Raw genomic sequence first — 12,494 nt, forward strand, 5'->3', positions numbered from 1 at the left:
TTAAATTATTAATAGAATTTTGTATTTTATTATTCATTTTTGTATTTAATGGAAAAACCAAGCTAATAAGGAACATATGTTTCAATATTCTAGTAACTACAAAGCTAAAAAAGCTAGACAACAGGAAGCTCATCAATATTTAGTGGCTTAATGAAAACATAGTCTAGTGATATTATATAAACATCTTCATAAAAGTCTAGCAAAAAAAATAAAAAACCTAACTTATAAGATTTAGGTAGAAATAAGTTAAAAATATAACGAAATTAATATATCTTTTTAAAATATATAAGAATAAAGCTCAACTACTCTGAAAAAGATACAAACTAGTTAAGATCAGGCACCAAAAGATGAATGTGAAATATCTTAGGAATCAATCAATAATAAATAAACAAGCAAATAGGAGATAAAAAATAAAATTGAAATAGTTGATCATGCTAAACCCCGCAAATAAACATCAACAAGAGTATTTTAAAGTTTACTGTAATGGTTATTTACTAAATAAGGAATAAATCCACTTTGGATTATGATAGAAGTAAATCATATTCGAGAGTTAATTTTTATTTACTTATTAATTCTTAATATCTAAAGGATAGACACCTAATTTAGAATTTTGTATATATTACATTAACTGTACCTCCTGATTTTGAAAAGCGCTTGTTAGCTAAATAGGATTTTCCTTTTTTAGGTTAATATTATGATTAGAAAAATATTGCAGTTTTTAAAGAAAGAACAGTTCAAAATGAAGATAATTATTGGCATTCCCTATTCTAAACAAAGTTAACAGAAGATATTTCTCTTCCACTCTTTAACAAAAATACAGTCTCTCCCTAATAATAAATAAACTAAGAGTAGTATTAAGCAATGACTTATGAAGAAAAACTATATTATAAATATTCATAATTTTGTCATTCTAAATAGACTCTTAAGAATAATTTGTATCCTACTGAGAGTGAAGACTTTCCTAATTATGTTAGCTCAACTGAGAGTACATTAAAATTTGACACAGTTAAATTTGAAAACAAAATTCTTGGATTAGATTGTGAAATGGTATTCGAAAATTATTATTAATAATAAATAAATAAATATTAAAGTGGGTTAATTAAATATTAGGTTTCAACTGAGTATGGTTTAGAGCTTGCAAGAATAAGTTTAGTTAATTTCGATGGTGAAGTTTTGATAGACTAACTGGTAAAAACGCCAAATAGGATTATAAATTATAACACTTAATATAGTGGAATAACATAAGAAATGTTAAAAGATGTAAAAGTAGATTTACAGTAAGCACAGAAACTACTATTTTAGTATGTTTGCTAAGACACCATTCTCATAGGACATTCTTTAGAGAATGATTTAGTAGCTATGCAAGTATTTATTTAGTTATTTTTTAGGTCATAATTATATATAAATAATCTCATGAAAAAATTAAAGGTAATTCATAACAAGGTTATAGACACAAGTATATTATTTTTGACAAAGAATGAAAGAAAGCTAAAATTAAAGGATTTGGCCTAAAAATTTTTGAATTGCAAAATTTAGTAAGGTTCTCACTGTCCTTCAGAAGATGCAAAAAGTGCATTAAGCTTAGCAAAATTGAGAATTGAAATATTAGAAAAGTTTGATAATTCTAAAATAATAAGTGGAACCAGCTAAATTACACTAGATTTACTCGATTAAATTATAAAAACAAATAACACTATTTTAATCTTAGACGAAACTGACTAATTAATGAGGTTACTTTAATATGGAGTACATTATGATGAGTTAAAGCAAAATAGTAACGAATAAAGTATTTTACACTAATTAATTAATGATATAAGCTAAATAAAATTTTATTTTAAATTAGGATTAGATAAAATTGTTAAATGGGTGAAGAAGAAAAAGAAAGAAAATTGCATCATTCCAAGAATAATAATGACATAATTAATAAAAGAGAAAAAATAAATGAGCTATAAAGACTTAGATAGTAAATTCAAAGAAATAGTAGATAACTCTCCTTAAAATTCAGGTATATAAATCCATATCTGATTCATTCATTAAATCTTAATTTTATTCTAAAAAATAGTATTTGCTTTCAATTTTGAAATAGAAGATGATAAATCTTTAAACAACAGTTTAAATGTATCTAACCCATTTTGCATATTTGTGTCCATTTGATTTTGCTATATTCTTAAAATTTAGCATACAGTCAGTATATAGTGACACTCTTAAATTATTATTATCATTTATTTTAGGCTTATTGTAAAATTGTAAAACATAGTTTATCCTAAATTTAATGAAATAATACTTCAAATAATTAATTTAATTTTAATTAAGTTTATAATTAATAACTTAAATGTAATGACTGATCCATGTTTCTTGCATAATTATATCCATTTAATATTTATTATAAAAAATGATACAATTGTTAATTACTTTATCTTTGGTATTTATACAAAATAAATCAGCTTTTATTTATCAAAAATATATAATTAAATTTATTAACCAATTCAGAGATTTTAAATAAGTTTTGGCGTTTTAAAAAATTAATTTAAATCTTTACAAGATTACTCATAGTATATTTATTATACATTAATTTAAAAAAGATTTTAAAGTTAATTGTAAAATACATTCTTAACAAACCAACATAGACAGACTATTATTTTATAATCCAACTAAAATTTTGAAAAATGGGTAATTTTCTAAATTAGTTGAAATATACTCCATAGGCTAACCCACTGTTAAAAAGCTCTTTATCAAAATTAAGAGAATATCATGGTTCGTTTAAATCAGTTTGTGATACATTCTCTATAGATTTAACAGAATATGAATAAATTTTTGGATCAAATGAATAGATATTTAAGATTTGGGATACTGATAACAATGGTTTAATAGATGCGTTGGAGCTGTTTTCTGGACTTATATTATTTTCTGACGCTTCTTTTGATGAGAAAGTTAGATTCTTGTTTGATATTTTTGATTTTAATGAATTAAATGTACTTACAATTATTGACCTAGAGTTTATGCTCATATCTTGTGCAAACGCAACACTTAAAGTAAAAAATAAATTTCAATTACTAAAACTAAAATAATATAAATATTTTATTGGTGTGTATCAATTTTTAGTGTCATTTATGAATCTGAATGTATATTAATCTATGTTTAAAGTATTTTTGTTTATATAAAGATAGTTAAATAGAACTTAGAAATCAAAGAGGATGAAATAAATGAATTTTTAAATAATTACTTTAGCGATGATTCTAAAATAGATACTAATTAGCTAATAAAATGGTGTAGTAAAGTTCCAGAAATCATCAAGTTCTTAACAATTATAGAATAGAAATCACCTGAAACTAAAAAACCCTATGAAAATTTGATAAAAACTATAAGTGTTGAGCACGAGCCTAATTACATAAAAAGACAGACTTATTTTTTTAACAAGAGTTTAGGTGATATAATAAATAATTCTTCTTATTAAAAGAAAATTGAATGGATAGCTGAAAAATCAAAAAAAATATTTAATATGAATCCATCAGATCAAAATTATAACACTAAAGATGTAAGCACTAAAATAAATTGGGTTTATGGCTTTTGTAGTGAAGGTGTTAAGAAGCCGTAATTTTAATTCTTTCCATTACTTATTTAAAATTTTAATAAAAAGTTACATTTTAAATAATTAGTTTAGAATATATAAAAACTCCAGGAGAAAAGGCTGCTAGTGAAAAAATTTTATATTTTACAGCCTGTATAGTTGTTATTTATTTTCCTAAACTATATGAGTAAAAGCATTACTTAGAGCATGATGCAGAAATTTTATCTTTAACTGTTGCCAAAAATGCTTCTCTTGTTGCAACTGGAGAGCTAGCTCCAAAACCTGCAATTCACATTTGGGATTCCAACACACTATAAAATTTAGGTGTTATAAAAGGTATTCACTAATAAGGTAAATTTTGTTTAATCTAACTGGGTCACTTCAATAAATTTTTAATGATTAAGGTGTGCATCTAATGAAGTTTTTTAAAGACGATGAATATTTAGCAACCTGTGGTATTAGGGATAATTCGCCTATTTTAATATATAATGTAAAAGATTCTACACTTGTATTATCTACCTTTATGACAGAACTAGCTGTCGAATTGATTTCGATTGATAACCACTCAGATGAGCTTATTAAGAAAACAGATTAAAATAGTCAATTAGATATGGATTATTTTAATTACGATAACACTTTTATTGTTTGCTCTGCAAAACAATTAATATTATTTCACTACTTTGATGGCCACTTTATAACTTATGATATAAATTTTGGCTACTTTGATATTGAAGAAGATTTGACTTGCGCTACAAGTGTCCGTATACCCTATTCAAAATATAGTAAAGTTGAAGATAAAAAATAGTAAAATTTTATTTTAAATAGTTTAAAAGCTTATTTATGATTAATACATAAATGAATTTAAATTCTCCATAAAATTAAATTTTTTATATTTAACATTTTATAAAAAGAGAAAATCTTATTCTTATCATTACTGGTCATTAAAATGGAAGAATCAATATTTGGAAAAACTTTGAGAATTAAAATTAATTTATTAAAAAATACGAAGATGACATAATAAGCATGGTAAATTTTGTTTTTGGTATATTAGTAGCTACGTACAACAAAGTGTACTTGTGGGATATTGGTATGTAAAACTAATTAAAAGAAATCAGCTTTGCCTAAAATGAAATTCACTTCAACTTAATAAGCTATGACATTGTTTAGATAAAATCATTCAATACTAAGGTCTTAGCTGCTACTAAGGTATGCTTAATTTAATTTTTAAAATTTAATTATAGATATTTAAAAATTATGTAAAAATTTAGGAAGGAGATGTTATTTAGTTTGAATTCGTTACCTAAAAACAACTTTAGCAATTAGAAAAGCTAGCTGAAGAAAATTTTTTCCCTGAAAAAAAGAAGAAAAAGAAAAATACTTCTTCAAGTGATGAAGAGGCAGATGAGCAAGGAGAAGATGGAGAAGATGATGAGGAAAATTCAGAAGAGGAAGAATTAAAACACATCGAAGTTTACAAGAAGACCTTTTAGAGAAATAATTACATTTCTAAGCTAAAAGGAAATTTAAATGCACTAGCTCTTCTTTAAAAGGCTGACAACGATGAAAAAATTTTGTATGCTGGAGGCGATGCAGGTATAGTTTATGCCTTTTCGTTAGAATCTCATGAAATAATAGACATGTGGTAATACGATGGAGAAATATGTAATTTTATCATTTAATTAATACAGATTTATTTAATTTAATCTATGAATTATAAAGCTTCCCTTGACTATCTATACTCTGAAAAGCATGGAAACATATTTGCAATAGGTTTTCGAGATGGTAGAATAAACATTAAATACTAGAATAAAATGAAATAAGAATTATACACACCTGAAAAATATTAAAGTTTTGATTATAGAAATTAAATTAATGATATAAGATTTTCTGGAGATGGTAACACTCTGATAGCTGCTTGCAAAAATAACTCATTGTCTATTTTTTCATTTAGTGTTACAACATAAAATTTTTAAGAAAAAAAAGAAATTATAACGTCTTTCTTTGCATAAGATAAAAAAGATATATTTTTAGCAAATGAGGAGCCTATTTCTATCGAGTTTTCTGATGATAATAAAAGCTTTTTAGTGAGCACAGCATAAAACTTATACAAATTTGAGCTGCCTGATTTAAAAAAGAAAAATTTAATCTCAGAATCTGATGAATAAATAAATTGTACTATTTGGAACACAAGGTAAGTTTATTTCTGTAGAAATCAAATTTAAACAAATTTTATTTTAGGTATTGGTAAGAAAGAGAGGAAAATTAAATCGAAGACTATTATTTACCCGTAATTATTGGTGGTGACATTAAAGTAATCAAATTTATATTTTAAACTTTTATTTGAAAAAATTGTATTTAATTACTAGATATTTTTAGCAGCTGGTGTTAATGGATATATTCATTTTTGGAAAGATAAATACTAGCTAGAATAAAACTGTGGTGGATTTTTAAGAGGTCATTCTTCAAGAGTATCTCGTTTATGCATGGCAAAAACACAAGATTTTTTCTTCTCATTAGGTTCAACTGATAACACACTTATAGAGTGGAAAATAGACTTTAGCTAGGAGTTTGAATAAAAGAATGTGTTCGGTAATATGGATAATATGAAAGTATAGCTATTTGATACTAATATTTAACAGCTCAATGGTTTATTAGACGAGAATTTAGTTAGAGAAATAGTTTATAGTTATACAGCTGATTCTAAATATCTAGAATAAGATAAAGATTCTTTCATACTAGTTAAGGGAATTAATAATAAAACAATCTCTTAAATTTACTAAGTAAATAATAATATATTTAAAAGTTAAAAGTACAAATTGCAATTGATTGATTGATTTTGCTTAATTAAGCATTTACTTATTTTTATGAATAAATTTAAGTTAATTTTATCTCTCTTTAAAAATAGGAATATATCCCAAAGTTTGAAGCCTCTTCATATTTGATGAAGAGACCTCCTTCTATAAGCATTAGTTTGGAATATTTATTTGGATTTTAAGCTTATGACAAAAGAAGAACTCTTTGCTATGTTCATATATATTATATGGGTCTCCCTTAAAATAAAAAGAAAAAAGATAAAATGGGGAAAAAGAATAAAAATGATTAAGCTAATTAGAATAAGAGTATTCTCATTCCAGTTTAGTATTAAAAAGAAATGTTATTTTCCAAAAGATAATTACTACCTTACGATGAGGTATAAATTTTATAAAAAAACAAATATCATATTAAATCACTTTATTTTCTTGTTTTTATAGGTTCATGAAAACTGTTAGAGACATTTTGTATACTTCTGTGGAAGAATTGGAGTTGTTTTTAATCCATTAACTAATCAATAAAAATTCTATGAAGGCCACTAAAATAAAATATCTTGTATTGCAATACATCCACTGAAGTTTTTTGTTGCAACTGGCGAGAGTGCTTAAAACCCTAAAATTCATATTTGGAACGTTTTTAATCCTGAACCATTTAAAATTCTTAAAACATATCATAAAAATGGTATTATACATATGACTTTTTCAAGAGATCGTGATTCTAGCTTGCTTATATCAGTTGGTGTGGATGTTTAATTTTCAATTTAGGTAATGAACTGGAAGACAGAAGAAATTGTTGGAATAAGAAACACAGGATCTTAATAGATTTTCGATATTATATTTAATCCTTACAACAAGTAATAAAAATAAAAATTTAAATTAAAAATAATTTGAATTGAATTATTTAATAGATATGAGTTTGCCTCTTGTGGATATAAAAATATTACCTTATGGGAAATGAGTGGAAGAAATCTATTAAGAAAGAAGGTTGTGAATGTTCAAGAAGAGACAACTTCTACTTCCATTTGCATTACATGTCTTTCTTATATAAGCTACAGTTTGGGTGATTAAATAGAATCTGATATTATTGCAGGCAATAACGTTGGAGACTTAATATTAGTTGCATGCGGTAACACTTGTCTAAAAATAATATCAATTTATATGATTATTATTTATAAAAATCAAGGAAAGTATATTGTGGCAAAGGAAAGAGCTCATTCGAAAATGATAAACTGCTTAAAAATTACAGAATTATTTTAAGACAAAGTCTTGATTATTACATGTGGTGAAGATGAAATTGTAAAAATTTGGGATACTAAATTTAATTTAATTAAGGATATACCAATCAGACACACGGGTCATTTCAACGATATCCCTTAAACAAGAAACCTTTCAGCTTAAAGTTTGGACATCTTTTGTTGTAAATATCCGAAGAAGGCTGATAACGAAAGTGCTCTAGGAGATAGAGATAGTGATGTTGTATATCCTATTATTCTAATAGGCACAAGAAATGGAGATATTCTTGAAGCTTCATTCACATTAGAGTAAAAATAGTTAATTAGAAAAGCTTCTAAAATTTTTTAAAATTAAGATATCAAGGAACTAAGAAGTAAGTAAATGTTTAGAATAAGATGAGTTATGGAGAGTAAAGTGCCAGTAGTAGTGAGTCTAGTAGTGCATCAAGTGATGAAGACGAAGATATTAAAAACAGTAACTCTAGGAAAGGTGATCATTATGGTTAAACAGAAAGTTTTAAATTTAGTTATGAAATCTGCATGAGAAATAGCTCATCATAAAGATTTACTAGTAAGTAGAATACTAAAAAATTATTCTTCTCCCTCCATCCATTTGAAAATTTGATGGCAACTGTTGGTGAAGATTAATAGATGACTATTATAGATTTTGAATAAAATAAACTAATGATATCTAAAAATTTAGAAGAAGGAATTCCTACAGCAGTTAGGTTCTCACCAAATGGCAATCTTTTTGTTATTGGGTTTAATAATGGTATGTTAAAGCTTTATTTCATAGAGACAGGATCAAGCAAATCTTCAAAAGAGCATAGACCTATACCTACTATAACTGAATTTTAAGAAATCCGTGATCAAAAAACTGCTGTGTTAAACATAAAGTTCTCAATTAAAGAATACCTAGAAGCTAAAGAAGATAAAGAATTGCTTAATGATAGAGATGATATTTTTGCAGTCTCTTATGAATCATAATCATAATCTGGAGACAGTCAATCGGTTGATAAAGAGTAATCGTATATAGGAATCTATAGACCATAGTAAACATCCTTATTTAATTATTATTTAAATGAATAAAAATTTTTTTTATTAGGCTAAATCAGCAAAATCAGTTAAATTATAAGCTGAAAGAAATTCTTAGAAATGATTAAATAATAAGAAACGAAAATAGTATTAATCTAGGTGCCTACTTTATGAGTTTTTCTGAAGATGCTAAATACTTAGTAGTTTATTATTAGGAAATAGAGAATTAGTCAATTAGGATAACAAATTCAAATCAAGGCTTATTCTGTTTATGGGATGTAGCTTCTCAAAAAATACTTTAATAGTATGACCCAACCAGAAATTGGGTTGACCTTATTTTCCCTTGTGCATTGAATTGCTAAGATATTCCATACTTTTAATCATTAGTAGATTAAGATTAAAAGAGGGAAGTTATTGCCCCAGCAAATAGCGATCCTCAACCAATTATTATGACTTTCATGAACCAAATTAAAAATATAATTATGCTAGGTTCTTCAAAGGGAAATATACACTTTGTGAAACATTTTTCATTATCATCTGATTAAGAGCATAATGACTACAAACTTAAGGTTCTTATTTTATTGAATAAATGTACAATTTAAAAAAAATATTTTAAATTAGGAAAAAGATATGTGTTATGCAAAGAGTTATTCAGCCCATATTTCTTATATAAGCTAGCTTGAATTTGATAGTTAATATAGGTATTTGTTTTCTTCTAGCATAAACGATGAGTGTATATTAAAATGGAAGCTTCATATAGAAAGACCATTGTCAGACTATGATAATTTAGATTATCAATTTATTGATGAAAATCAAATCAGCTTAAAAAACTAAGAAGTATTAGCTGAAATCTTACCTAAGGATTAATTTGAACAGTTTATCAAGGATGTTCTTCCTTTAAGAGATTAAGTTGCAGATGCAATTTAACATGTTGATGAAGATAAAGATAGAGAAAGTGAACTCAAATTAATAAATATAATCGGACGTAAAGCTCACAATAGACACCAAAACTTATTCTATGACTTCGATGAAGTAATTTTTTAAATTTTATTTATTTTTGATATGTAATTCTTTCTAAAAATTATAGAGATTTATTTATATTGCTGGAAACAATTTAGTAATACACACTATACAAGATTCAATCGAAGATAAAGAAGAAGAAGATTAATAATAACAACAACATGATTAACAAGCAGAGGAATTAGATGATGACGATGAGCCTTTTGTTAAATAAGAGTTTATTAAATTAGATTAATCTCCTACAACGATAAATCCAGAAATATCCTGCTTTGTATTGAGCAAAGACAAAAAATTGCTATGTGCAGGAACTTGTTAAATATAAGCTAAGATCATTATATGGGATATATGCAGTTAGACTTGTTTAAAGTAAATGATTTTAACTAATTCAAATTACATTCTGCATATAAAAATGGCATATGATAACCGCCATGTGGTATGCGTTGCTCTTTCTAACGATTACACTGCTATCATATATTTAATTGATAGTCAAGAATCAAAGGTCTTGGGTCAAACTAAGCTTACTAATAGTGTACCCTACAAAATTAAAGATATCGAATTTTTCCCTAATTCAATTTACAAATTTATTACCTGCGGAATATAGCACATCTCTGTTTGGAATTTGAAAGGCAATATTCTAAGCTACTAAAATCTTGAAATATAAATACCCTAGGATCTTGCTGATAATGAAAAAAGTAAAGGCACTTAATCATCTTCAATTAAGCAAAAGAAATAATCTCAAAGGAATTTAAGCTCTCCTTTTAGGCAAAAAAAAAAAGGTGATGATGCAAATTTCGAAGAGGCAGATTATGATGAAGCTAAGGAGTAAATTAAAGTCACATTCGTATCTTTGATTTTTGTGAACGAAACAATAATAACAGCTGGAAGCGATGGATTTTTATATGTTTGGCACGACCTAAAGATAGTAAAAACTTAAAATGCTCATCCAATCCTGTGTCTTAATACAACGAAAGACAGTAATATGTTTGCTTCAGGTAAGCATTTAAATATTTTATTGAAATTAAAATAAATAAAATAAAAATATAAAAGGTGGTATGGATGGAAAGGTAATTATTTGGGAATTAGGAAGTAGTGAGTATTCGTTCATGCTTGAAAAAGTTTATGAATATCACATCAATCCAGAAGGTGCAAAAGAGCATTACCCAGAAAGCTGTTATATTTAATCAGTCTGCATAGGATCTAAGTATATATTGGCAGGAACAAAGAGTGGAGATATTTATGAATTAATTAGACCTAATGAAAATGAAATTAAAAATCCAACAAGCAGCAACAATAAGCAAAAGCTTAGATATAGTTGCCATGATTAAGAAATAGTAAAATCAATTTAATTCAATGGTAACAGCGACAAATTATATACAATAACTGAAAATGGTCTTTTCTGTGTATGGGATGTAAGAAAAATTAAGAGAATTAAAATGATACACTTCCATTTGAAAATACATTCTATTATTGTACTGAAGAGATACCAAGTGATTGTTGTTGCATCAGAAAAAAAGATTTAATTCTTTAACTAAACTGATTACACTGAAAGAAATAAAGCTATCATTTTTGATAATAAAATAGCTGATGTAAAACTATCTTTTAATGAAGAGATGCTTGCTGTAGCTTTAGATCCTAATTAAAAAACAAATGCAAAAATCATTATTTATAAGTATGTGGGAACTGACTAAGATGTTTTTATTGTAATTTTTTTATTAATTAATGAATATATTAAACATAAAAATAATAAAATTAGCATTATATTCCTGTTCCAATCTAATCAACATCCCTAGAATTTGTTGATTTTTCAACTGATAACTTCTTCCTTCTCTACAAAGATAATGTAGATGATGTTGAAATAATAGATTTTAGAAATAGAGAATTCAAAAAAGTCATCAAAGGAGAGGTAAATTGTTAAATTTAAAAATCGAACAAAACTTTAAGAAGCTTATTAATTAATATAGGTTGAATTTAACATGGAATGGTGCACAGATGGTATTAAAGTATCTCCTAATATGAAAGGTGTGTTGCACACTTATTATTCAGATGAAAATAATATATTAAAAGTGCAGAAAATAGGTGATAGGTAAATTGCTGTCACAGATGAAATGGGGTCAATTAGATTATTCAGCTACCCTTGCACTAGCTAATCAAAAGGCTATTTCAAATGTTACACTGACCATCTTAATTTCATTAATTAATGTATACTAAGTCCTGATAAAAAGTATCTTGTGACGAGCTCTTAGAGAGATAGGTGTATTTTGATATGGAGAGTTACATATGAAGATATCTATGAAGGGGAAGAGGATGAAGAATAAAGTGAAGAACATTAAGATTGATCAACTTTTAATAAAAATGAATTATTTTTTAATATAAATAAAATATGAATGTATTATTTGTTAAATTTTTGTATATTTTTAATGTTCAAGTATTTTAATTAAAATAATAATAGGGTTTTATATCATAAGTATTTAAAATATGTTTTTTAATTTATTAAAACAAACTTGATATTTAAAATGAAAATTAATGTTAATGTAATATTTTTTTTCATTTTTTAAGATAATATGGGATATATATTTTAAATTTCAATCTTGATTATTATAATTGTTTAATTGGCTATTTTTTATTGTCAATACAATTTAAAAGCAATAATTTTTAAACTTAATAAAGTTTTTAACTATGATGAATGTCATGTATTTTTATAAAATTTTTAGTATAAAATTCAATTTAATTGATATTTTGAGTGTTATTATTAAAATAATTTTGATGAAATATTGTGGGGTTGGGGTTGGGGTTGGGGTTGGGGTTGGGGTTGGGGTTGGGGTTGGGGTT

At 25.6% G+C, this 12,494-nt stretch overlaps 2 protein-coding genes across 2 annotated transcripts; both read left to right on the plus strand. All coding sequences in view use genetic code 6, as the record gives it.

Annotated features, from left to right (window-relative positions):
• Nucleotides 1–48: 48 nt before the first annotated feature.
• TTHERM_00421200 (exonuclease) lies at nucleotides 49–2,154 on the plus strand (the record flags this gene model as incomplete). The annotated part of the gene is made up of 7 exons (XM_001033374.2): nucleotides 49–235; nucleotides 291–532; nucleotides 589–1,047; nucleotides 1,111–1,365; nucleotides 1,429–1,786; nucleotides 1,844–2,005; nucleotides 2,063–2,154. The coding sequence occupies 7 exons, from the start codon at nucleotides 49–51 to the stop codon at nucleotides 2,152–2,154; spliced, it is 1,755 nt and encodes a 584-aa protein (XP_001033374.2).
• A 512-nt stretch (nucleotides 2,155–2,666) lies between these two features.
• Nucleotides 2,667–12,001, plus strand: TTHERM_00421210 (EF hand protein; the record flags this gene model as incomplete). The annotated part of the gene is made up of 20 exons (XM_001033375.2): nucleotides 2,667–3,032; nucleotides 3,164–3,591; nucleotides 3,657–3,919; nucleotides 3,973–4,372; nucleotides 4,480–4,774; nucleotides 4,837–5,230; nucleotides 5,288–5,759; nucleotides 5,807–5,879; nucleotides 5,935–6,348; nucleotides 6,474–6,758; nucleotides 6,820–7,232; nucleotides 7,287–7,504; nucleotides 7,562–7,919; nucleotides 7,967–8,662; nucleotides 8,716–9,214; nucleotides 9,267–9,677; nucleotides 9,733–10,657; nucleotides 10,713–11,365; nucleotides 11,419–11,568; nucleotides 11,627–12,001. The coding sequence occupies 20 exons, from the start codon at nucleotides 2,667–2,669 to the stop codon at nucleotides 11,999–12,001; spliced, it is 8,088 nt and encodes a 2,695-aa protein (XP_001033375.2).
• Between the last annotated feature and the right edge of the window lie 493 nt (nucleotides 12,002–12,494).

The sequence above is a fragment of the Tetrahymena thermophila genome (genome assembly GCF_000189635.1).
Source record: "Tetrahymena thermophila SB210 genomic scaffold scf_8254475, whole genome shotgun sequence".
In the NCBI taxonomy this organism is placed as follows: Eukaryota; Ciliophora; class Oligohymenophorea; order Hymenostomatida; family Tetrahymenidae; genus Tetrahymena; species Tetrahymena thermophila.